The following is a 25346-nucleotide window of genomic DNA, read 5'->3' as shown; positions in this document are numbered from 1 at the left end:
ACACAGCCAATCTGTAAATAGTACACCCAACTACCTCATCCCCATATTGTTATTTATCTTGCTCTTTTGCACCCCAGTATCTCAACTTGCACATCTATCACTCCAGTGTTATTTTGCCTCTATGGCATATTTATTGCCTTACCTCCATACTCTTCTACATTTGCACACACTGTACATAGATTTTTATATTGTGTTATTGACTGTACATTTGTTTGTGTAACTCTGTTTTTGTCGCACTGCTTTGCTTTATCTTGGCCAGGTCGCAGTTGTAAATAAGAACTTGTTCTCAACTGGCCTACCTGGTTAAATAAAGGTGAAAAAAAAAAAACATCTCTGGATAATATGCTCAATGTGGAGTGAGGCCTTTAGTCCACTAGAGGCTGCCGGTGACATATACATAATGTACATGACTGTAATGTGGCCAAATGGACAATATGGGAAAGGAAAGTTGGACAGTTGTACAACTGAATGCCTTCAACTGATATGTGTCTTCCACATTTAACCCAACCCCTCTGAATCAGAGAGGTGTGGGGATCGACTTAATCAACATCCACGTCTTTGGGTTCCGGGGAACAGTGAGTTAACTGCCTTGCTCAGGGGCAAAACAACAGATTTTTACCTTGTCAGCTTGGGGATTCGATCCAGCAATCTTTCGGTTACTGGCCCAATGCTCTAACCACCTGCTGCCCCATTATGGAGATGTGTTCATTTGGAGCTTTATGCCAATCTTTTCAACGTAAACCTCTTTGATGATAGATTAACATATTAAGGATGGATGCATTAACAATATAGTCCATTTACTTCAGGGGTGGAAAACATTCCATGGAAGGCCTAGTGTGCGGGTTTTCCTTTTTTCCTTTCAACCTGGTGGGGGCAGTTCCTTACTAATTAGTGACCATTAATTCAAATCAAGTACAAGAGTGGAGCATGAACCTGCAGACACTCGGCCCTCCATGGAATGCATTTGACACCTGTGATTTACATAGTACCTCCAAGGGAACATCACGTACATGACAAATCAGTGCAAATGTAAAGAACTGATGGTGTTCCAAGCTCTAAAAATGTAGGCCTACACTTGGTTAGTGTCAAAATGCCAACCTATTAATCGGATTAGTCTTGTTCAGCAAGTCATCCTAGTATAGTGCCAATGTTCAACTTTATCACCATCTGACCAAGGCCATATTTTTCCTAGCCAAAATGTTCAAAGATGCTGCCATGTTTTGTAAGGCAAGCAGTTCAAACTGTTTTCAGGCTTTGAAGTCTCCACATAGTAGGCTAGCTAGGCTATGGTTTGTTGCAGCAATTGGACAGTTGGACATTTGATGTGTATAAGCCATATATTTATAAAACATACAGTTTGAAAAGAAAAATGTATTTCTGTTTAGTTGCCTACACTCTAGAGATTGACATTCTGCCTCACTATAAGACAACACATATCGGTGTGGTGATACTGATGGATTGTTGAGACTGGATGTCTGTTTACATAGTAGGTTTGGAGAATTAACATGGCAGGTTAAGATAATTAACGTAGCAGGTTAGGAGAATGAGGTTAAGGTTAGCAAAAGAGTTAGGGTTAGGCCTAGCTAAAATGCTACGGTTGTCAACAACTCTTATCCCCGACGCGACAACTAGATGGCGCTGTACTAGTATCCACAACCGTACAGACCATCCGTCTCAAAAATCCATCAGTATCACAACACAGGTTACTGAGCTCTGCTCTGTGTAACCATGTGAATGATGCAGTGATTTGATTGGTCTCCACTGGCGAGAAATGAATGGGGTGACATCGGCTTGCTAACTGATTTATTAACTGGTTGTGAGTAATGCACTGATTTGATTGGTCACTCCACTGATGCGAAATGAATGGGGTGACATCGCTTGCTTACCGACTTGCTATCTGGGACGCGTTCAGCAGGGTTGAAGGTTTTGGAACGTTCAGATAGAAATAGGTTAAAATATAGCTCAAACATGCCTCTCTGGCATATATAAGGAATCACATCGGCTCTAGTCATTGCATTTCTATCTGCAACGTTCGAGAACGTTTGGCAACTGAACTAGGTTGTAGTTATACACGTGCCGCGTTCAACCAGTTAGCAAGTCGGAAATTCCCTTGAACGCAGCATTGGGGCATAGGCCATTGGACACGTTTTCTTGTCACTTTTTCTAAATCCAGCATGTCACCTACTATACTATAGGCTACGAATAAAACCTCACGAATAACATTGTCTCGACTACAATGTACATCCCGGGTGTCTGTAGCCCAGGCAAAATGTACAAGAGTGCACAAATATTATTAAGCACATTGGCTAAAAGAGAATAGCTCTTTGGCATACGTAAATGCGCAGTTGTGCATTTAAAACTTGCCTCTACAACCAAGATTTTCACTACTCAGCAAACCATGCAGTTTATTAGTCTACAGATTAAATAATGCTAAACTTTACAGGGTGGAGACACTGCACTGTGATGAGTTTGATGCTCATTTTCAATAAATTATGATCAATGCTTGGCCGCTCCATAATAATCTCATCATGTAGCTACCCGCACAGCATCTACAAGCTGTTGGCTAGAGCGCACATGACAAGACCAGTGTAGGCACATTTGCTATTTAATGCAACAGTTTTTGTCACAAAACAATCGGTAGAGTTGAAAATGCTATAAACACATTGAATTTAAGAGAAACGGTACATGTTGTGTGCACTATGTCATCACGCACTGATTTTTATTTGCAACAAGTCGGTTTGGTGGGAAAACAATTGGTAGGAAAATGCCCATATTTTCTTTATGCCGGTTTTAAAATATTCACATGAAAATTTGTCGCCAATTGAATGGAAACCTAGTTTAAGTGGGACGCCAACATCAGCAGACGGTCAAATCACCTTCTGGGTGATGATCACTGCCAATGAGGTAGGCCATTAGGGTGGCTGATAGCCAATTATCTACCATCTGAAGATGATAGCCTAATAGCTAGATCTCGTCACTTATGACGCTCAGGACAATTTGCCATATAGACTGAGTTCATGTGTTTCTCCCGCTGTTTCCACTGACCGACAAGGCTGCACATTTGTGCTTTGGGACCTGGGCAGGCAAGATTACGCATCCTCCAGAGGTACGTTTTATGAGCTAGAATGTGGCTGGAAATAAGATTGTCTTCGTTTTTTTTTGTTCTGGAAATGCTGTAACAGTATTTAGCATACATAATTGATATACTTGATAATCTACTTTTAGCAGCGATTTCATACTATTTCATGTCTCGCTAGCTAGATCATGTATGTAGGCTATGTAAAACAATTGATCCTAAATCGGTGACCTCTGTGATGCGAACGATTGCGATTGTTGTTTGCGATATGTGTGCAATAAGAGTTGGGCTAATGATTTAGACATTTTACTTTTCGTTAACGACATAATTATAATATAGGATTTGTCTACAAGACTACACTTAGACAGTAGCCTAGTGTCGTAGCCTGCATCCTGATCCAGCACAGCAGCCGTAGGCTATCTAACTTGGCTGCTATATATAATACATTGTAGCGCTATTTGGCTATGATGCTCTCTCTCTCTAGTTTTTTTTGCATTGTTTTTATTAGAGAACTTTAACATGTTTATGTGCTAGTTAGATCTGATCAAAGGACAATATTTTGAGACAAGTCAGTTATAACTACAAGTCATCACTCACAATAAAGAGAAGTAATTGACCTCTGTTGAGCCAGAAATTATCTTCCAAGAATAATGTAAATGTTTATGTTTGTATTTCTGTGCGTTTGGGACTGCTTGAGCAGATACTTCATCTACTTAATCATTATAAAGGAAATATCTGAATGATAAAACATATCAGCGTTCTTAACAGAGTTGGGGTCAATTCAATTTCAATTCAGGAAGTACACTGAAATTCTAATTCAAATTCTCTTCAATGCTTTTCCATGAGGAAAATTTGGAATTAGAATTCTGTTGACATTAATAATTAACTGGAATGAACTATTGCATTGGGCCAATAGTCAGGATTATAGCTCCAGCCTTAACCTTCTGAATGAACGTTGAAGCCGTAAGTAGACAGGCATCTTTGCATGTTTCTTCAGTCCGAAAGTGGTTTTATTGTGACGTCATCGTGACAATGATTGTACCTCTGTTACAATGAACCAAGCTTTGATTTCCCTTCAGCTGCTTTATGGAATTAAACAGACATACATATTTTGTCAACACAGTTAAGCTGATTTGTGCCGTCACTCAACAGCAGTGCTGCTTGAATATGGTATTTTTTAAATATCTAAATCAGGGTTCCCCAACTGGCGGCCCGCAGGTGATTTTATTATTTACCCCCCCAAGTTTCTGAGCAAAAAAAATAAAAAGATATTGTGAGTGATGACTTGTAGTTATATATATATATATATATATTTTATTATTATTATTTTATTGTTGGACATAAAAGACTGTAAAAACACCAGCAAATCAGCTTCAAGTGATTTTAATTTTGGAAATATTATATCCGTTTGGGCTTCTTGCGGTCAATTTGCAGTTGACAAATTATTTGCAATTATGGTTTCCGACCCCCTGACCATCCGCTCAAGAAAAAGTCGTCCCCCGGCTGAATCTAGTTGATGATCCCTGACCTAAGTGGTAGTAGTTTACCATACATTTCAGTCTTATCAGAGTGTATACTGTAACTATGGCTCTGGTGATAAGCTGCAATGTGTGACTGTAGGTACTCTCTCATCTGTCTATTCAGGTTAGAAATGGAGGCTTTTAATCATAAACTGAACACGTACATAGACTCATGGATGGGTCCCAGAGGTAAGTTTTATTACTGTTGCATTACTGTAGATTAAATTACAGTATAATTATCATATGACTAAATACTTAGTTATGGACTATTGACATAAAATGATTTATAACCATATATCTCCTCACAAAATGTTTGCCTTATGCGTTAATACATGGTCCTCCAGTGGAATGCACCAGGTCTTTTTGCACCTCCATGATTCTAGCATAACCTTTCCAGGAGTTAAACAAACATGCTTCGGTAGTCACTGCCAATTCTCACTCAAACTGTGTTGTGTTCTCTTGCCCTCTCCAAGCAATATGCCCGGCCTGCAGTGTAGCTACAGATGTAGGATCTTAATTTGATCACTTTTCTGTTGCTGATGAGCTTTGTGATTTACATAATTTCACTGAAAACCCACACTAACACACGGTTATATAAACACTATTGCACTTTTCATGTAGCCTAATTATGGCCAGCTAATAGCCTAACCACCGATCAAGCAACATTATATACTAAATGTTGAAATCCTGTTAATGCAGGATTATTTTGCTGTGAACAACATAGGTCAAATTAAGACCTTACATCTGTGCCCCTCTCTACGCTCAGTGCTATCGCACTGGTTCAGGGGATACAGTAAATATGGGAATAAGGTTCAGAAAAAAAGGGAACATTCTACTGTATGTTGTAATACCAGGCTGTTGTCTATGTATTTCAGATGAACGGGTACAGGGATGGCTGCTGCTAGACAACTACCCTCCAACCTTTGCACTAACACTCATGTACTTGCTGATCGTATGGCTGGGGCCCAAGTACATGAGACACAGACAGCCGGTGTCTTGCCAGGGCCTCCTGGTGCTCTACAATCTGGCCCTCACTCTATTATCTTTCTATATGTTCTATGAGGTAGGCAGGCTGCACCTGAAGGTGGTGTTGGTATCATCGCAGTGCAACACTGCTGGCGGATGAGGGGAAGTGAGAGGATCGGGTGACTGGTAGAAGTCGCTAAAGGACTCTGTGAGGATGAGGGAAACTGTGATCTTTGATTCAGATTAGACACAAATGGCGTCTTGCACTGAAGCCACCCCGGGACACAATGCTGTGGGGGAGTGAGTGGGGCACAGCTGGTCTCTGACAGGATTGTTGTCAACACAAACAAATCTCTCACCCAACCTCAACACAAACCTTAATTGTTTTCTGAAAACCTGCTACTATTATTAGAATGTTTGAAGTTGCAACGTCTAGTTCTGAAACGGTTGACAGTATATACTGATGAACTGTCTGTATCCTCAGTGGATATCTAGGCTAGTAGTTGATTAGTAGCATTATCCCTAATTATTGTATAGTGTAATGAGACGGGAGAGAGAGTGAGCTGCCAATGCGTTCTGTAGTGTAATCAGTTGTTGTAGTAAATATGTCAACATAATGTCATATTACACTATCTATATGTCATGAGCTAGTTATACTGATCCCGAGGGACAAAGTCTGTACTCCATGCACCTGTAAGTCTAAAGTCTTTTCTGTTCTCACCACCCTGGCCAAATGGGCTCAATTTGGTCTGCATTGCATAACCACTGAAAAAATTGGCTGTGCCCATGCTGTGTAAATCATTAAACTCTCTCGTTCTGACTTTACCCCTGCTTTAGGGAGAACTTTTAGCCCTCATAAATCAATGTCACACGATTCCAATTAAAGTACAAAGCAGTTGCTTGCTGTTATCCCATGTCTACGGCACCTATAGAAATTGCATTTTAAAAATGTTATTGGTGTGGCTTGATTTAACATGTGTTTTAAATAGCCATACTGAATAGCAAAATAGCCAAGGGCATAAGCCTGATGGGTTTGTAGGTTCGTTAAGTTACTGTGGATGCAAGCTGGCCACAATAAAGACTTTAGGTTTAGAAACAGATCCTGAGCTCACTCTGCATTTTACATAGTCAATATCGATTGGAATGCGCTGGTTCTTAAGCTAATTAAAACAGGTTTTTCTGCAGGAAACCGCGTCTTCACTAATATCACGAATCAGCACTGTTCCACCCTAATCTATATGGACATTTAGCCCATTTGTCCTTTGTTTTGAGTTACATAATACGAATAAAGACGATTTAGTAGTAGTGTATTAGTAATAAATAGTGTATTATAACTCAAGGGACATAGTCTAGCCTGCAGCATATTGTTGTTAATAATCATGCTGTTAAAACACAGTAAAAATGTCAAAGCAGCAGCACGTTTAAAACAACGAAAGGCATGACAGTGGTATTGTTGAATGATTAGACTCTCTGTGTAGAGACTTTTGGCTTGTTCTTCAATGAGTCCTCTGCATGTTTCGGGATTACCCAGTTGAGTAGTGGAGCACAACATCTGCCAATCCCAGGCCTGTCCTTGTTCTGCTTTCATCCCCATGGGCACATGCAGGGCAGTCACTCTCCTGGTGCCACAATCATCGGATAATGCCACTGTATGTCTCGAAGTCATCAATGTAATTAGATCCCTGCTTTGCACTGCTTTTTTACCATCCTGTTCTGGAATGGGTCCTGTCTTGAGCCAAATGCACTAAAATCTTGTGGGGAAGCTTAATATTCCTCAGAATCATGTTTTATTCAGTAGAACATAACCAGGGGGGCAATTCTGACCATGGGTTCTGCTCTGAGTTTGAGGTCATATTGAGCACAAAACACTTGAAGCTGAACCTGAATCTTGGTATGTCTTTAGATGCTATACATTTAACTCCTTGTTTTTGTCAGTTATTCAAAGCAGTGGTGGATAAAGGCAGAGCTATTTCCATCCATCCCAAATTAGATGAAACGTGTGAACAAGGGCTCTATTTAAAAACGGTGACATCACTGGCCTGCTCAATAACAAACAATACAGGGACCCAATGTTGCAGTGGCAACAAAAAGGATAATGATATTATCTCTGGTAAAGGAGACTAAATGGAGAGGACAGACTCTGGGATATAATATTGTCCACTACTTCCTCTTTCCACTCCTGCAGCAAGTATGTGAAGCTAGCATCCTAAATGCCAATGTAAACAGTTTTACAATCAGCTTTTGGGTGGGAGAAAGCAAATTGATGTTGCAAGTGATTTTAAATTTGGATCTTGTGACACTTGCAATACAATAATGAAATGCATTTGATATTACAAGGGCAGTGCAGTATTTGGGTGATTCACGTTGTTTGAAGATGTCAAAGACATGACAATCTATGTGTTTCTACATCACCTTGTGTTCTGTCTCCAGCTGGTGTCTGCTGTGTGGCAAGGGGGTTATAACTTCTACTGCCAAGACACACGCAGTGCGGGAGAAACAGATACCAAGGTAAGACGGTCTTACTCAATATCACTATGTCACCCCTCTGTTTTATATAAGATTCTATATAAGTGAACAATCTGTGTTAGGTTCAAAATATGGACTGTATATGGGGTAACAAATGCATCGTCACCAGACACCAGCTGGACTTCACCCTGTCACTCATTCCCTTTATGATATTTCCAGATCAATATGTACTTTGTTCTCTCCAGCTATTTTTGTCATGGTGGCTTCCAATTTTATTGGTACATTTTATGTCAGACAGTACCTGCAAATCCTAACAGATAAGCCATAGGGTCAGACAGACAGTTTATTTAATCTGTACTGTTGTGTCATCAGTAGTTACTCTCTGTAATGTCCCTTGGGAACATTGAACACTGAGAGGAAACTTATTCTCACTGAAATGTGCGATTGGATTGCAGTTCTGCGCTGATTAAAACATGTAAAAGTGTCCCTGCTGTTACACCAGTGATTGAACTTATTTTTCACTTTGTCCTTAATAAATATTTCATAGGCCTGTAAGTGCAGATAATCATCTTTGTCTCTCAAAACATTTCACTTTTTTGGTCAAATTATTTGCACTGGCCAGTCCTCATTAGGTAAAATACAAATCTGCCGATGTATGCCTCTCAGGAGGAACATTGAGTATGTCCTTGCAGGAAAGGGAACTACTAGAAAATACATTGTATTGCTTGAAAGCTTGACTGTTCTTCTTATATTTGTATCATCTCAGATCATAAATGTGCTGTGGTGGTACTACTTCTCCAAGATCATAGAGTTTATGGACACCTTCTTCTTCATCCTACGGAAGAACAACCATCAGATCACGTTTCTGCACATCTACCACCACGCTAGCATGCTCAACATCTGGTGGTTCGTCATGAACTGGGTGCCCTGTGGTCACTGTGAGTGTTCTAACTCAAAATTCCCTTTCTATCCTCAACACTGAGTGTTTTCAAATCAAATCAAATTTTATTGGTCACATACACATGGTTAGCAGATGTTAATGCGAGTGTAGCGAAGTGCTTGTGCTTCTAGTTCCGACAGTGCAGTAATATCTAACAAGTAATCTAACAAATTCACAAGGACTACCTTATGCACACAAATGTAAAGGGATGAATAAGAATATGTTCATATAAATAAATGGATGAGCGATGGCCGTGCGGCATAGGCAAGATGCAGTAGACTGTATAGAATACAGTATATATAGTTGAAGTCGGCAGTACACTTAGGTTGGAGTCCTTAACTCGTTTTTCAACCACTCCACAAATTCCTTGTTAACAAACTATAGTTTTGGCAAGTCGGTTAAGACGTCTACTTTGTGCATGACACAAGTCATTTTTCCAACAATTGTTTGCAGACAGATTATTTCACTTATAAATCACTGTATCACAATTCCAGTGGGTCAGAAGTTTACATATACTAAGTTGACTGTGCCTGTAAACAGCTTGGAAAATTCCAAAAAATTATGTCATGGCATTAGAAGCTTCTGATAGGCTAATTGACATCATTTGAGTCAATTGGAGGTGTACCTGTGGATGTATTTCAAGCCCTACCTTCAAACTCAGTGCCTCTTTGCTTGACATCATGGGAAAATCAAAAGAAATCAGCCAAGACCTCAGAAATAAATGTTAGGACCTCCACAAGTCTGCTTCATCCTTGGGACAAACAATAGTACGCAAGTATAAACACCATGCAGCCGTCATACCTCTCAGGAAGGAGGCGCGTTCTGTCTCCTAGAGATGAACGTACTTTGGTGTGAAAAGTGCAAATCAATCCCAGAACAACAGCAAAGGACCTTGTAAAGATGCTGGCGGAAACAGGTACAAAAGTATCTATATCCACAGTAAAATGAGTCATATATCGACATAACCTGAAAGGCCGCTCAGCAAGGAAGAAGCCACTGCTCCAAAACCGCCATAAAAAAGCCAGACTACGGTTTGCAACTGCACATGGGGACAAAGATCGTACTTTTTGGAGAAATGTCCTCTGGTCTGATGAAACAAAAATAGAACTGTTTGGCCATAATGACCATCGTTATGTTTGGAGGAAAAAGGGGGATGCTTGCAAGCCGAAGAACACCATCCCAACCATGAAGCACGGGGTTGCAGCATCATGTTGTGGGGGTGCTTTGCTGCAGGAAGGAATGGTACACTTCACAAAATAGATGGCATCATGAGGATGGAAAATTATGTGGCTATATTGAAGCAACATCTCAAGACATCAGTCAGGAAGTTAAAGCTTGGTTGCAAATGGGTCTTCCAAATGGGCAATGACCCCAAGCATAATTCCAAAGTTGTGGCAAAATGGCTTAAGGACAACAAAGTCAAGGTATTGGAGTGGCCATCACAAAGCCCTGACCTCAATTCTATAGAAATATGTGGGCAAAACTGAAAAAGCGTGTGCACGCAAGGAGGCCTACAAACCTGACTCAGTTACACCAGCCCTGTCAGGAGGAATGGGCCAAAATTCATCCAACTTATTGTGGGAAGCTTGTGGAAGGCTACCCGACACGTTTGACCCAAGTTAAACAATTTAAAGGCAATGCTACCAAAGACTCATTGAGTGTATGTAAACCTCTGACCCACTGGGAAGGGATGAAAGAAATAAAAGGTGAAATAAATCATACTATTATTCTGACTTTTCACATTCTTAAAATAAAGTGGTGATCCTAACTGACCTAAGACAGGGCATTTTTACTAGGATTAAATGTCAGGAATTGTGAAACTGTTTAAATGTATTTGGCTAAGGTGTATGTAAACTTCTGACTTCAACTGTACATATGAGATGAGTAATGTAGGATATGTAGATATTATTCAATTGGTGTTATTTAAGTGACTAGTGTTACCTTTATTAAATCCATTGAAGTGGCAAGAGATTTGAGTCTGTATGTTGGCAGCGGCCACTCTATGTTAGTGATGGCTGTTTAACAGTCTGATGGCCTTGAGATAGAAGCTGTTTTTCATTCTCTCGGCCCCAGCTTTGATGCACCTGTACTGACCTCGCCTTCTGGATGATGGCGGGGTGAACAGGCAGTGGCTCGGGTGGTTGTCTGTGATGATCTTTTTGTCCTTCCTGTGACATTGGGTGCTGTAGGTGTCCTGGAATGCAGGTAGTTTGCCCCCGGTGATGTGCTGTGCAGACCGCACCACCCTCTGGAGAGCCTTGCGGTTGTGGGCGGTGTAGTTGCTGTACCAGGCGGTGATACAACCCGACAGGAGGCTCTTGATTGTGCATCTGTAAAAGTTTGATTGTTTTTCGTGACAAGCTTAATTTCTTCAGCCTCCTGAGGTTGAAGAGGCGCTGTTGCGCCTTCACCACGTTGTCTGTGTGGGTGGATCATTTCAGTTTGTCCGTGATGTGTACGCTGAGGAACTTTCCACCTTCTCCGCTACTGTCCCGTCAATGTGGATTGGGGATGCTACCTCTGCTGTTTCCTGAAGTCCACGATCATCTCCTTTGTTTTGTTGACGTTGCGTGAGAGGTTATATTCCTGACACCACACTCCGAGGGCCCTCACCTCCTCCGTGTAGGCCTTCTCGTCGTTGTTGGTAATCAGGACTACCGCTGTAGTGTCATCTGCAAACTTGATGATTGAGTTGGAGGCGTGCATGGCCACGCGGTCATGGGTGAACAGGGAGTACAGGAGGGGGCTGCGCCGAATACAACAGGCATTTCACCTTACTGTGAAATGCTTACTTACAAGGCCTTAACCAACAATGCAGTTGAATAAATATTGTTTTATTTACTAAATAATCAAATCAAGAAGTAACACAAGAAACTGACATAACAATAACGAGGCTATATACAGGTGGTACCGGTACTGAGCCACAGAACCCTCTGGACAAGTTTTTCATGGAACCCAAAAGGGTTTTTACCTGGAACCAATAAGGGCTCTTCAAAGGGTTATCCTATGGGGACAGCCAAATAACCCTTTTAGGTTCTAGGAAGCACCTTTTTTCCCTAAGAGTGTACTGTATATACATGGTATGTTATATTTTTAAGTAGCTATACAGGTGTTATAGATGACATGTTTATCTTTAATTGATTCTGTGACTGAGATACTTTCAAGTGAAGTTGATCTGTTGTTAAATGGTAAAGAAATCAAGTGTGAATTGAACCTACTGCTATTTCAGGACTGCACAGCATGTATTATTTCAGTGATATACCATACACTTTCCTCCTACTTGCTTTACACTGACAGTGTGGCACACTGTGTCCTAGAACAGGACACTGACCGATGTCTTACAGCTCTGTGTTTTACAGTGGACTCTGAGAATGAACACCTCAGCTGCTTTCTACTCTATGCCATTGACGCAGCTATTTCTTACTATTATAAAACAGCAAGAATTGTAATTTTGTATTTCACTGATGTCTCTGACCCTGCTACTGTACTCTAGATGATTCATCCACCCCCTCTCTCCTCTCTTCCTTAGCCTACTTTGGTGCCTCTCTCAACAGCTTCATCCATATCCTGATGTACTCTTACTATGGGCTCTCTGCTGTCCCGGCCATACGGCCCTATCTATGGTGGAAGAAATATATCACACAAGGCCAGCTGGTGAGCCTGCATGTCCCTGATTCAAACCTCAGAGATGGGATTTCACATCCATAGTTATCAACCATAGTGGAGGCTGCTGAGGGGAGGACGGCTCATAATAATGTCCGGAACGGAGCAAATGGAATGGCAACAAACACCTGTAAACCCTGTGTTTGATGTATTTGATACCATTCTGCTCCGGTCATTCCCACAAGCCTGTTCTCCCCAATTAAGGTGCCACTAACCTCCTGTGTCATCCAGTGTATATCTCAGCCAATCTCAGGGTTTTAGTGAATGTGACAAAGGCCCAATGAGATGAAACATGAACCATTGGTATAGATTGAAAGTGCAATATTTCCCCCATCCATTTAAGGTATTCTGTAGGCCATTGGATCGATGGTATTTATTTATGCATACTGTGTGTGCATGTGCGTATTGATGTTGACTTAGTTTACAAACAATTAATTACATTTTTGTCTCATTCCTCTATAGATTCAATTCTTTTTGACCATGTCCCAGACCATCTGTGCAGTCATATGGCCATGTGGTTTCCCCAGAGGCTGGCTGTTTTTCCAAATATTCTATTTAGTCTCGCTTATTGTCTTTTTCTCAAACTTCTACATTCAGGTGAGCAAATGTAAAACTCTTGCATTAATTAGACATTATTTCAATTCATTATGGTGTTAAGTATTTTACACTGGTGGTGACGGGGTTAAATAAAATCTTGCATTGTTGTCTACAGTAGTGTTCTTCAGATTTTGAGCACATCCTAATGTGTTGACTTCTTGCCTCTGTTTTTAGACTTACAAGAAACACCGTGTTTCACAAAAGAAGGCGTATCACCAGAATGGCTCTGTTGATTCACTGAATGGCCATGTGAATGGGGTGACACCCACGGAAACCATTACACACAGGAAAGTGCGGGCGGACTGAAGCTTGAATAACCTCACAATCCTAACTTTTGTGCATATCTACTATGTATGTAATATTGCTAGGAGAGATGTAGGATTTCTTATAAAGAAATGTATTAGAAGAGCATAGCTAGTTTATTCACAATATACAAAAAGCCATGTTTATCTGAAAGAGATTCCTAATGTTTTGCACACCGCAGCCTGTTATTATTCATATTGAATCTAAGTTCTTTACAGTTAAGTAACAAGGATAGCAGAGGGAGCACAGTACAGCACAGCCCCAGAGACCCACTTCCTTTTAATGCTGTACAAGATCTTTGACTATGTCTGGTGGGACATCGTTTTATTAAGCAACCTTGACCCATACAGAAATAACAATGTTTTTCCATGTTTTAATTCACAACATATGCACTTGTCTACATGCTAGATTGTGTCCTGATTGGACAAATCGGGACAAAATCTATTTTGGGGATTCCCTTGCGTAGAGACAAGGCTGTCACAGTGTCAAATGTGTCCACTGAGTAACTTTAGAGAGGTTCACCTTCATTGTTTGCATTGTAAAGTTTAGTTTAAAACCAGTTGCAATAATAGATTTGTCTATTGTCTGTATCAGTTAAACAGGTTTGAAAAGTATTTGGCTGTCAAATGGCACTGAACAGAACAATACTTTATGTGAACAAGAAATACTATAAATTCACAGTTTTATTTTAGGTCTTGCTTTAGATATTGCTGTTGTTGTAGCAATAGTTTACGTACAAGAACATTTTATGAGAGCCCTAATCTCTTGTGGACAGATGCAGGTAACAGAAATCGAGCATCTGACGCAATTATGCGATTTTAGTTCTGGGTGTCTGTGACTAGGCCTCTACAGTAGCAATTTAGTTTCTATCTAATCTTTTCCCAGTTTGGAATATTTATTTCCTACTTTATTGCAACACATACAACAAAAAGCTAAAATCACACTGATAGTGTCATGGATTGTGTTAAAAATAGATGAAGTATGTTGAAATAGTTAAATGTGTCTACTCAGAATTCAGCCCGATATGATATTAATGTATGCATGCAAGATTGTAAGTCACTTTGTATAACAGCATCTGCTAAATGGCTATTATTATATGACATATATTCTCATTATCTCTCTGAACCCGAAGTCACCGTTTTACTGTCATCTGTTTGCTTAGAATTTCAACCTCATCTCCATGGACTGCAGAAAACAATGAATACAATTATAAACTAAACTTAAACTCTGTATCATATTAATATAGTTTATATGTGCTGTGTTTTAAACCCATTCCTCCCTCTTACACTAGTGTTTGCCACATTAGATTGAATCAGGATAAACGTTACATCAAGCCATGATGTGACTATTGTGTTTTCTCCAAAGCGTTGCCTTAATAGATGTTGCTACCTATATGTTTAACTTGTTCTCTTCGTTATGGAATTATATTGTAGTCCATGTATGCCTTAATTATGAAATACAGGGGCCAAATCGCCAACTTCTGTTGTAGAGATGTGTCTCGCTTTGAAAGCCATTTAAAGCCACTTAGCACTGAAAAGTGGAAACGCTTCTCTATGGCTGCGTTTACACATGCAGCCCAATGCAGGCAACCCAATTCTGATATTTGTTTCACTAATTGGTATTTTGACCAGTCAGATCAGCTCAGAAGTAGATCTGATGTGAAAAGATCTGATGTGATTGGTCAAAAGACCAATTAGTGGAAAAAATAGCAGAATTGGGTTGCCTGTTTAAACGCAACCTAAATCAACTGAAGGATGTAATCTACTGTTGAAATATGGTGAGATGAATGGTGTAATCAACTGTTGTAAATGTGGCCGGATGAATGATGTAGTTCTGGGTGTCCTTTGAAATGTGGTCAGATTAATTATGTAATCAACTGTTGTAAATGTGGTCAGATGAATGATGTCATCAACTGTTGTAAATGTGGTCAGATGAATGATGTAATCAACTTTTGAAATGTGGTCAGATGAATGATGTAATCAACTTTTGTAAATGTGGTCAGATGAATTATGTCATCAACTGTTGAAATGTGGTCAGATGAATGATGTAATCAACTTTTGAAATGTGGTCAGATGAATAATGTAATCAACTTTTGTAAATGTGGTCACATGAATTATGTCATCAACTGTTGAAATGTGATCAGATGAATGCCGTTTTGAGAGAGAAACAGCAGGACACAACATTATTATGTCCTCACAATCTGCGAATAGACTGCAAAATCAGATTTGGATCCACAGTAATCTGTAGAAATGTACTCAGTTTTCTAACAATACAAGTGAAGCCAGCCTCGAAGCTGTTGCATTTGTAATGTCACTGAGATTGGAATTAATAAAAGCATTCATGCTTCGTCTGGATCTCTCATGGTGTATTTCAGGCATCATTCTAGAATCTAGATGGAGCACTCTGATCAAGCCACAGCCATTACTGCTTCCTCATTAGCATCATCACCCTCAGGGCACATTGCAATTATCACTTACACGGATATTCCCTAGCTACAGTATCTCTCGCTCCTTGTTATTATTAAGCCAGCTATTTTACAGTAAGCTTATTATTTATATTATAGATATAAATCATTTTAAAGTGTGTATTCAGTTTTGCACCCCATAAGTAATCATCATTTCAAGCTTGTGGGGATTGTTATTTCACAAATCTCTGATGATTTCTTCCTCTGTTGTATGTTAATTTTCCCTGGTTGGTGAACCAAAGTATCACATGGGGAATACTCTGTTCAATCCACAGACTTTGATCCATGGGTTATAATCATGACCTTGAAGAGCATGAAAACATGACAGTATTATGACAGTGCTTATGAGGACACACCCCAACATGACACCTGGACAACTATCAAAGGTCATGTGAAAGATCAGATTTCCCCATTATCATGAGAGGAAAGCTAATTTTTTATTGAATTTTTGCATTCAACCATTTTCATTTTGATAAAATTTGCTAAAGAGAACCTTTAATACGATAAGGTAGTGATGCGACGCAGCAAGCTTCCAATCATCATATTTTGTAATCCGATACAAATTTAATGTAGTAGATCAAATATTTTTCTAATCCGTTTCATCTTTTCAGCCCTGGGTTCCTAGAATATGTAATAGGTGGATTATGTGTGCCTGGGATTTTTTCTTGTGTTGGGTATGGGGCAGTGTTGTATTATGATTGGGGTTGTGTAAGAACTCTATCAGAGTTGTGTTTTGGTTGTTGGTGTGTGTGCACGCTTTACGCTTTATAGTCACAGATGACAGCACTGTTTAGATTTCAGTTTGCTGCACGGATTCCATTTCCTGGATTGTAAAAGCTAGTGAACTACTTACTGTGCCAAAGTAGGCCACACGTTTTCACTGCACCAGGCAGCTACAACCACCGAAAAATGTCATTTAATTCAAAACTTCAATTTATAGTGTAATATATTATACCAAATGCTTTGAGAAGTCAAATGCAATGCTTAGTACACTACTGTTGAGTGTGTCCCCTCTCATCCTAAATCTGACAAGAAAAACAACTACGTAGTTCCCACATGTGTTTATTCCAGTTGATCTCCCAGATGGGAGAAAATAGCTTACTACAGAATTAACAAAATGTGAAAACATTCATTGTTGGGAACAGGTGAAAAACATCCTACTAATGCCATTTTATGTCATCATACTGGACATCGATCCAGTCTTTAAAAGAAGGAATGATTTTTGTTTTCTGTGACAGCCAAAAACATAATGGCTATGTGACCCACTCACACCATAAGATTAGAAGCAGATGCAAGTTGATTGGTATACATACATTCATTAAAAAACATAATTTCAGCCACAAACCAACAGGAAGAGAGTTATGCATTTAGTCTAGGTGATGTGTAAACTCTTCTGTCTCGGTTGCCCTACAATGGGCGTTCAGAAAATGCTGTGTAGCTCTTCACGCGTGCAAAGTAAAAAGATGCGTACATCTGGTCCAAGTCGAAGGCAGTGACAACTGTCTCTCCGGTGGATCTGCAGGAAAAAGTCAACATTAATATCAAATTTTATGTTCCCAATCATTTTTCTCTTGCAATGACATTCATAGACTGAATGCTGTCAAAATCAAAACCCTGGCTAACCAATGTATTACCTGTAGGTGATGTGGCAGGAATGGTGGATCCAATTCAGCTTGTTGAAGCTCTGGCGCCCCCCGGAGGACAACTGCAGTCCAACGTGAAAGCTGTGTTCTGTCTCGGGCGCCGCTGGGATCCGCCGGCAGAACCGAGAGATTCTCTGGTACTCTGCCACCTTCTGTCAAGAGAAGACACACAGGGAGTCAGAACTGGACAGCCAAAGCACTCTTCAATCATCTGTGGACGATGACACAGGTCTAAGAAGTCTGAAGTGTTAACGATTTGGTCATTTGTAATTTTCTCCTTGTATTCTGTGGCCTGCACTGCACCAGTTGACCCAGTTAATGTGTGAGGAAACTGCCTATCTTGTTGTGTTAAGTTATAACAGGAATGGAAAATATGCAAATAACTTTCAACATCAAGTTATCCCTGTCCAATGCTGTAACTTCTCTCACCTCTTCTTTTCTCTTGGAGACAACAACAAAGACTTTGGTTTGATTGTCTGTGTCCTGCGACAGACGATAATGACCACACATAATGGACTCCACCCTGTGTAAAGGGAAAATTAAAGCCATTAATGTTACAAATCAAACCGTTCTGACAACAACAACAACAAAATAATATTGCCCTGAAATGTTACACTCCAGACTTGGATGACAGTGTATGTTGTGTTCTAAATACCTGGTGTTCCTGCTACGTAGACGGGGAACAGTGACCAGTGGGTCCTCAGGCGTGGTCAGCATCATGACTTGGCCATCAGGGAAGAAACGCAGATATCTGGGGACACAAACAGTACACCTAGTCTTGTCTGACTGCATGATAGATCATTAGCATATCACAACAAGGAAACCAGTGACTGACTGAGGCCCCTACCTGTAATACTCCACTTGGTGCCAAGCCCTATAGAATCCATCAAGGGACTCCTCTCCCTGACGGATGTATGTCGTCTTGCTGATGTAAACACCTTCAAAATCAACATTGAAAACCACAGATTGAATTTACCAAATAAAACAATCTAGTTTTAGCTATGCAACTTATGCTAGACATGTCAATTGTGCATTGGTATTGAGGAAATAGACTAGTCTATGAAACAATCCCACTTATCTTAGAAGGGTTTTTCTTTCTCTAAGAAAGATAAATAATTAATGTTCCTTAAATGTTTACCATCAAAGCGCACACGTGGCCTCTCAAGAAACATCTCCCTCCAGGAGTTGAAGGGGACCAGTTTGGTACAGCTCCGGCCCCACGCTCTCAGACAGGCCGAACGCCAAATCTCTGGGTCCCTGGAAATATCAACATCGAGGGAAAATAATCATCTCTGTTTCATTTGAAAAACCAATACGTCATTTAGGAGCCTGTTTTGATCCAGTGTAAGGACCAGTCATTCACAGCACTGGCGTGAATTAAAATGAATCCAAGCCATGTTCATTGAAAATATGTTGGATTTGTATAGTCTATGGTCTGACCTAGCACAAATGTAGAAGCCTCTACAGACTAAGGAGAGCTGCTCCAGGGCACGTAGGTCCAGATCACGGGACACAACCCAGCGGAAGATGTACATCAAGACCTCTGGGGGCAGGGCTGGGGACAGAAACCAGACCGTAAATACAGTATAATAATAGAGTAGTGCCAATCTAATATGCTTCCAGACAGTGGTTTATTGAGACGTTTCCATCCTGACCAAGATCCCAGTGGGATTGAAACACTGTGTGTGTGTCTTAATAAACCACTGTGGGAGCATATTATGAGCATTGCCAACATTACTTTTGACATGTTATTCATACCTTCTGTCTAGGACCTGAATTGCAGTGGTCTTTGTAGCTCAGTTGGTAGAGCATGGCACTTGTAATGCCAGGGTAGTGGGTTCGATTCCCGGTACCACCCATATGTAAAATGTATGCACGTATGACTAAGTTGCTTTGGATAAAGTCATCTGCTAAATGGCATATATTATTATTATTATTGCCTGAGCTCTCCCTACCTGAGATGTGCATCTGAGCCATATCCACCTCAGGAACACATATCTTCAGAGAGTTGTCTTGCAGAGTGAGCTGCTGATGGAAGTAAGCCAATAGATCCTCTATTTCACCATCCATGTCATTCTCATTGCTAGGAAACAGATATGCAGTGTCACACATGGTAGGACTTGTATGGAAAAGAGGAGTGACAATGAGTTCAGATGGAGCACACTTTCAATGTGTACGGTATTCATTGTAGTGTTACAAATTGCCAAAGTATTACGATAAAAAGACTTACCCGCCATCTGGATCAGGGGAACGACTGTAGTTGATTTTGAACTCAATGTCAGGCACAATCTGCATTGCCCTGCGATAGTACTTAATTGCTGCAAATTAGGGCAGGAAAAGGGTTTAGCTGTGCTTTTATGTAAAACCATTATTCCCAATCCCAACTACAGTCACACAAGAATCCCATTCAAGTCATGTTACTGATATTAGTATTTTTTGCCGCATCATTTTATAATCATCAATAAGATACTTTGTTGAGCTTCACAATACATTTTAGATACATACTGACTATGATAATTAGCACATCACAACAAGGAAACCAGTGAGTGACTGAGGCCCCTACCTGTAGTCAAGCCCTATAGAATCCATCAAGGGACTCCTTTAGACATGACACAAAAAAAATGATATCGGTTCCATGACTTGAATGAGAGTTTTGCCACAAATGCTAAAATATTACTCAACTAAACCAAAGCATGGATTGCTGTCATACCTTGTCCATAGACTGCTTAGAGGGCAAGGAAACCAATGTGTCACTTTGTAATTGGGTGAACCATCCCTTTAAAAGGTCCATAATTTTAACCATACTGAGAAAAAATACTAATTTTCAAAAGTGAGTGCTATTTTGCTTTTCTCAACTTGTCTCACAGACATGCATACCTTCATAAACAGCTCCATTCTCTTCTTCCTCAACAGCTTTAAGGAACAACTCTCTGGCCTAAGACAAAGAAACAAAAGATGGTAACGATAATGAAGATGACTATTAGCATGCAGTCAAATCTGTTGTAAAACTACTATTCTAAATGGCTGAAACAAAAGGGCTGACTTTTTCCTCCCGGGCCAGTTCCTGTTTTCTTTTCATGTCTGCAGCTCTCGACGACAGTCCTCGGTTCCCCCCATTGGACGCAGAGTTGGGCTTCAGTTCAGACATCCACTGGGCCCTGAACACATTGAGCTCCACCTAGACATATGGACAATGATGTACAAGTGACTGACATGAAGCGTTTTCTTATTGCCTGGGTCAAGTAAAGTGAGCAGTCTAGTAAGTTTAGCCTGCTCTGAGGTTACCCCAGTGGGCAGGTGAAAACAAGAAAGCATTCCAGTAGCCTTAAACAGATCTTTCTAGTTCCTCCCTATTGTTTAAGTAAAAGACTGACAATTGATGTAAATCCGGCAAGTTAAGACCTGCTTGATATTTTTTTTTTTACTGAGAACAACCAAAACACAAAGAACTCCAGTACTGATCTTTCTGATTCCTCCCCTATGTGTAGGTGAATAGCAGCCAATATAATATTGCACTTCTGCATGTAAAAAGCTTGTAAAATTTCTCAGGGCAAGTGATCATAATCTTCAGCCAACCCAAAAAAAAATACACCTGGTGCCTTTAAGACTTTAATGTGTACACACACAAAATGACAAAGCATGAGCTACAACACTCCATCGTGTAAGCTTTGTTAATCATAACTGAGTGCATGTCTGCTATCATGAAAAACATTTAATAAAGTCAATATGGATTTCTACATTTAAAAAGACTTCATTATCACGCAATCCTGAGACGTAACAATAATTGTGTAGACTTTGTATTGTGGTGCAGCGGTCTAGGGCACTGCATCTCGGTGCTAGAGGTGTCACTACAGACCCTGGTTCGATTCTGGTCTGTATCACAACCGGCCGTGATTGGGAGTCCCATAGGGCAGAGCACAAATGGCCCAGCATCATCCGGGTTAGGGTTTGGCCGGGGTAGCTTGTAAATAAGAATTTGTTCTTAACTGACTTGCCTAGTTAAATAATGGCTAAATAAATAACAATACAAAATATTCTGTCAAACAAGTCATCTTACGTAGAGGTTTGCATCATCAGTACTTCCATTCTCTCCATCTTGATCTTCTACAATGCCAAGAGAATTGATAACGCTTTCAGCCTGGGCAGAAAAACATGTTTTGTTAAAATAACTAGGCCTAAAACATGGACTGTTTGGCTGTCTAACAAATAGGGTTGAAATAAATCAGCAAATATTGAAGTCATTAACCAAATACAAGCTTTGTTTATGGGAGTAATGTGGTTGGACAGAAAGACAAGCCCAACAAATATTCAAGCAGGATGGGATCACGGTTGAAGTTACTTTGAGGTGTAGCATGCACAATGTGCATACGTTAAGTAGAACACATAGCTAGCTAGCTCCTAGTAATCAAACAAATTTGCCACCACATAGCTAGCTAACTGGAGACGAACTGCATTGGCTTTCGCCTCTGCCCAGCAAGGCACTAACTTAACGTTACCTAAACATGTGACGAACAGGAAGCAAGCATGGTTTAGCACGCCACATTGCCAGAATTTACTTTTCAGACAGTTAAGCTTGTCTATTCATCTTTTGACAGCTGGTCATTTTTAATGTATCAATACATTAACTACCAGTAGCTAACTAGTTAGCAAACGTTTACTAGTTCGTATCATTGTGGGACTCCCGAGTGGCGCAGCAGTCTAAAGCACTGCATCTCAGTGCTAGAGATGTCACTACAGACCCTGGTTCGATTCCAGGCTGTATCACACCGGCCGTGATTGGAAGTAAGAAGTTGTTCTTAACTGACAAAAGGTTACATTTTTTACATGCATGTTTACGACTACGGGACACGTCATGCAACCACCAGCAGTAGGCGTGAGTGACCATAGCTAACGTTAGCTAGCTAGCTAGCTCGACAACAAGTAGCCGTGTGCAAGGATTAGCCTAAAAAACAAACGACATTGAGCTACCATTATGGCTTATCTGTAAGCTCTTCTGTTGTCCGTAAACGTTTTCAGGAAAGGGTCTACAGATCACGGTCAGAAAAACGGACAACACAACGTGGAAATTTGAGGGATCGCAGAAATGCAGCCATTTCGACGACGTGCTGAGTACTGTGTGTAGCTAGAAAGCCACTTACAAGGGTGTGTGGGCGTGACGTCGGTACACCACGTGACTAACTATTCTACACTATATCAGCACACGTATCATAGAAGTTTTTACCTTTCTGCTTTAATGATTTTGTTGTAGGCTAGTACATGGGCCACACAAAAAAAGTATCATCCTTCCTTGATTAGCATCTTTTGCTAAAATCGTTCCATCGTAGAGTGATCCTGATTCCTGACTGTACCTTTAATTTTATTAAACTTCATAACATAAAAAAAGTGGTACCCTCACCTCTGTCCCACCCTAAAAGCAGCCAATCACAGACTCCCAGCGTACAGTACAAGTCAAACGTTTGGATACACCTACTCATTCAAGGGTTTTTATTTATTTTGACTATTTTCTACATTATAGAATAGTAGTGAAGACATCAAAACTATGAAATAACACATATGAAATCATGTATTAACCAAAAAAGTATTAAACCAATCAAAATATAATTTATATTTTAGATTCTTCCAAGTAATCACCCTTTGCTTTGATGACAGCTTTGCACACTCTTGGCATTCTCTCAACCAGCTTCACCTGGAATGCTTTTCTAACAGTCTTGAGGGACTGAGCACGTGTTAGCTGCTTTTCCTTCACTCTGCGGTTCAACTCATCCTAAACCATCTCAATTGGGTTGAGGTCGGGGGATTGTGGAAGCCAGGTCTTCTGATGCAGCACTCCATCACTCTCGTTCTTGGCCAAATAGTCCTTACACTGCCTGAGGGTGTGTTGGGTCATTGTCCTGTTGAAAAACAAACAATAATCCCCCTAAGCCCAAACCAGATGGGATGGCGTATCGCTGCAGAATGCTGTGTCCCTTGAATTCTAAGTAAAACACTGACAGTGTCACCAGCAAAGCACTCCCACACCTCCTCATTCATGCTTCACGGTGGGAACCACACATGCAGAGATCATCCGTTCACCTACTCTGCATCTCACAAAGACACGGCGGTTGAACCAAAAATCTCAAATTTGGACTCATCAGACCAAAGGATAGATTTCCACCGGTCTAATGTCCATTGTTCGTGTTTCTTGGCCCAAGCAAGTCTCTTCTTCTTATTGGTGTCCTTTAGTAGTGGTTTCTTTGCAGTAATTCAACCATCAAGGCCTGATTCACGCAGTCTCCTCTGAACAGTTGATGTTGAGATGTGTCTGTTACTTGAACTCTGTGAAGCATTTGTTTGGGCTGCAATTCCTGAGGCTTGTAACTCTAATGAACTTATCCTCTGCAGCAGAGGTAACTCTGGGTCTTCCTTTCCTGTGGCAGTCCTCATGAGAGCCAGTTTCATCATAGCGCTTGATGGTTTTTGCAACTGCACTTGAATAAACTTTCAAAGTTCTTGAAATTTTCCGTATTGACTGACCTTCATGTCTTAAAGTAATGATGGATTGTCATTTCTCTTTGGTTATTTGAGGTGTTCTTGCCATAATATGGACTTGGTCTTTTACCAAATAGGACTATCTTCTGTATACCACCCCTACCTTGTCACAACACAACTGATTGGCTCAAACGCATTAAGAAGGAAAGAAATTCCACAAATTAACTTTTAACAAGGCACACCTGTTCATTGAAATGCATTCCAGGTGACTGCCACATGAAGCTGGTTGAGAGAATGCCAAGAGTGTGCAAAGCCATCATCAAGGCAAAGGGTGGCTACTTTGAAGAATCTCAAATATAAAATATATTTAGATTAGTTTAACACTTTTTTGGTTAATACATGATTCCGTATGTGCTATTTCATAGTGTTGATGTCTTCACTATTATTCTACAATATAGAAAATAGTCAAAATAAAGAAAATCCCTGGAATGAGTAGGTGTGTCCAAACTTTTGACTGGTACTGTAAATTTTCATCAAAAATAAATGGGAAAGCTCAATTTAGTTCACCGTAGCAGTATTTGGATACCTTGACCCAATTGGACCCCTGCTTCTCCATACTCATTACTCAACCAGCCACGTTCCCTAACCCTCCCCAGTAGATCTGTAAGGTGGAAGCAATTTGGTGGAAGCTCCTCCATATACTTATTCAGACCCTTCAGATCTTCAAACATCGAAGGGTTAGGGCCAAGGAGAGGGTCAGGGAGGGAACTCGTTATACCAACTCTTTCGAAAGCTTCACAGAGGCGCCTTCCCACTTCTGACACCAGTGACGCAACTGGTAGAGGGGGTAGAAACAGGAAAGGTCACCTGGACCCAAGCAGGGAGTGTGGGTTGGCAGCTACGAAAGCTTGGTGAAGCTTGCTAACTGTGAAGCTGCTGAAGAGGCTAACGTTAGTCAACTCCAACTGACTCAACATAACAATATGACATGGCATTATGTGTTGAAAATTGGCTTGGTGTCAGGTCAAATTATTTATATATACACTAGATTGTGCACAGGGGGCACTGTTCTGAAGCCACCACACCTCCATCTTGGCACTCCCTCGCGGTGTAAAAAATATTTTGGAAGCTATAGAAATGCATTTATTAATGTCTACATTTGTTTTTGCCACGTTGGTTCTATTTCAGACACCTTAATGAATACTTTTCAAATATATTATGTGAGATAAACAGAAAAATA

At 40.4% G+C, this 25346-nt stretch overlaps 2 protein-coding genes across 3 annotated transcripts; one reads left to right on the top strand and one right to left on the bottom strand.

The window, feature by feature from the left end:
- The first annotated feature begins 2974 nt into the window (after nt 1–2974).
- Nucleotides 2975–15885, top strand: elovl5 (ELOVL fatty acid elongase 5). Its single transcript, XM_038974565.1, has 8 exons — nt 2975–3106; nt 4721–4785; nt 5472–5659; nt 7993–8070; nt 8795–8966; nt 12498–12622; nt 13094–13228; nt 13403–15885. Exons 2-8 carry the CDS (start codon nt 4728–4730, stop codon nt 13532–13534), a joined length of 888 nt encoding a protein of 295 aa, XP_038830493.1. The 5' UTR covers nt 2975–3106; nt 4721–4727; the 3' UTR covers nt 13535–15885.
- A 1156-nt stretch (nt 15886–17041) lies between these two features.
- Nucleotides 17042–22775, bottom strand: fbxo9 (F-box protein 9). Of its 2 annotated transcripts, XM_038974976.1 has the most exons (13): nt 22607–22775; nt 21696–21776; nt 20682–20816; nt 20516–20573; nt 19869–19956; nt 19594–19721; nt 19079–19193; nt 18777–18895; nt 18486–18576; nt 18294–18389; nt 18068–18161; nt 17630–17790; nt 17042–17511 (listed from the first exon to the last, which is right to left on the bottom strand). In XM_038974976.1, exons 1-13 carry the CDS (start codon nt 22607–22609, stop codon nt 17403–17405), a joined length of 1278 nt encoding a protein of 425 aa, XP_038830904.1. In that variant the 5' UTR covers nt 22610–22775; the 3' UTR covers nt 17042–17402. The 2 variants fall into 2 exon arrangements, with proteins under 2 accessions (XP_038830904.1, XP_038830905.1); XM_038974977.1 differs by lacking the exon at nt 21696–21776 and having other exon boundaries at nt 22607–22774.
- Between the last annotated feature and the right edge of the window lie 2571 nt (nt 22776–25346).

Source organism: Salvelinus namaycush, chromosome 35 (genome assembly GCF_016432855.1).
Source record: "Salvelinus namaycush isolate Seneca chromosome 35, SaNama_1.0, whole genome shotgun sequence".
Lineage (NCBI taxonomy): Eukaryota > Metazoa > Chordata > Actinopteri > Salmoniformes > Salmonidae > Salvelinus > Salvelinus namaycush.
This window is presented reverse-complemented; position numbering and strand designations above follow the sequence as displayed.

Excerpts from the sequence above, each read along its gene's own strand:
- elovl5 (XM_038974565.1), top strand. The coding sequence starts at position 4,728 with ATGGAGGCTTTTAATCATAAACTGAACACGTACATAGACTCATGGATG. Across the intron at positions 5,660-7,992 it reads CTTTCTATATGTTCTATGAG|CTGGTGTCTGCTGTGTGGCA; the intron begins GTAGGCAGGCTG and ends TTCTGTCTCCAG. Across the intron at positions 8,071-8,794 it reads CGGGAGAAACAGATACCAAG|ATCATAAATGTGCTGTGGTG; the intron begins GTAAGACGGTCT and ends GTATCATCTCAG.
- fbxo9 (XM_038974976.1), bottom strand. Across the intron at positions 20,817-21,695 it reads CTGATGATGCAAACCTCTAC|GTGGAGCTCAATGTGTTCAG; the intron begins GTAAGATGACTT and ends CCATATGTCTAG. Across the intron at positions 19,722-19,868 it reads TCCCCTGATCCAGATGGCGG|CAATGAGAATGACATGGATG; the intron begins GTAAGTCTTTTT and ends TCTGTTTCCTAG.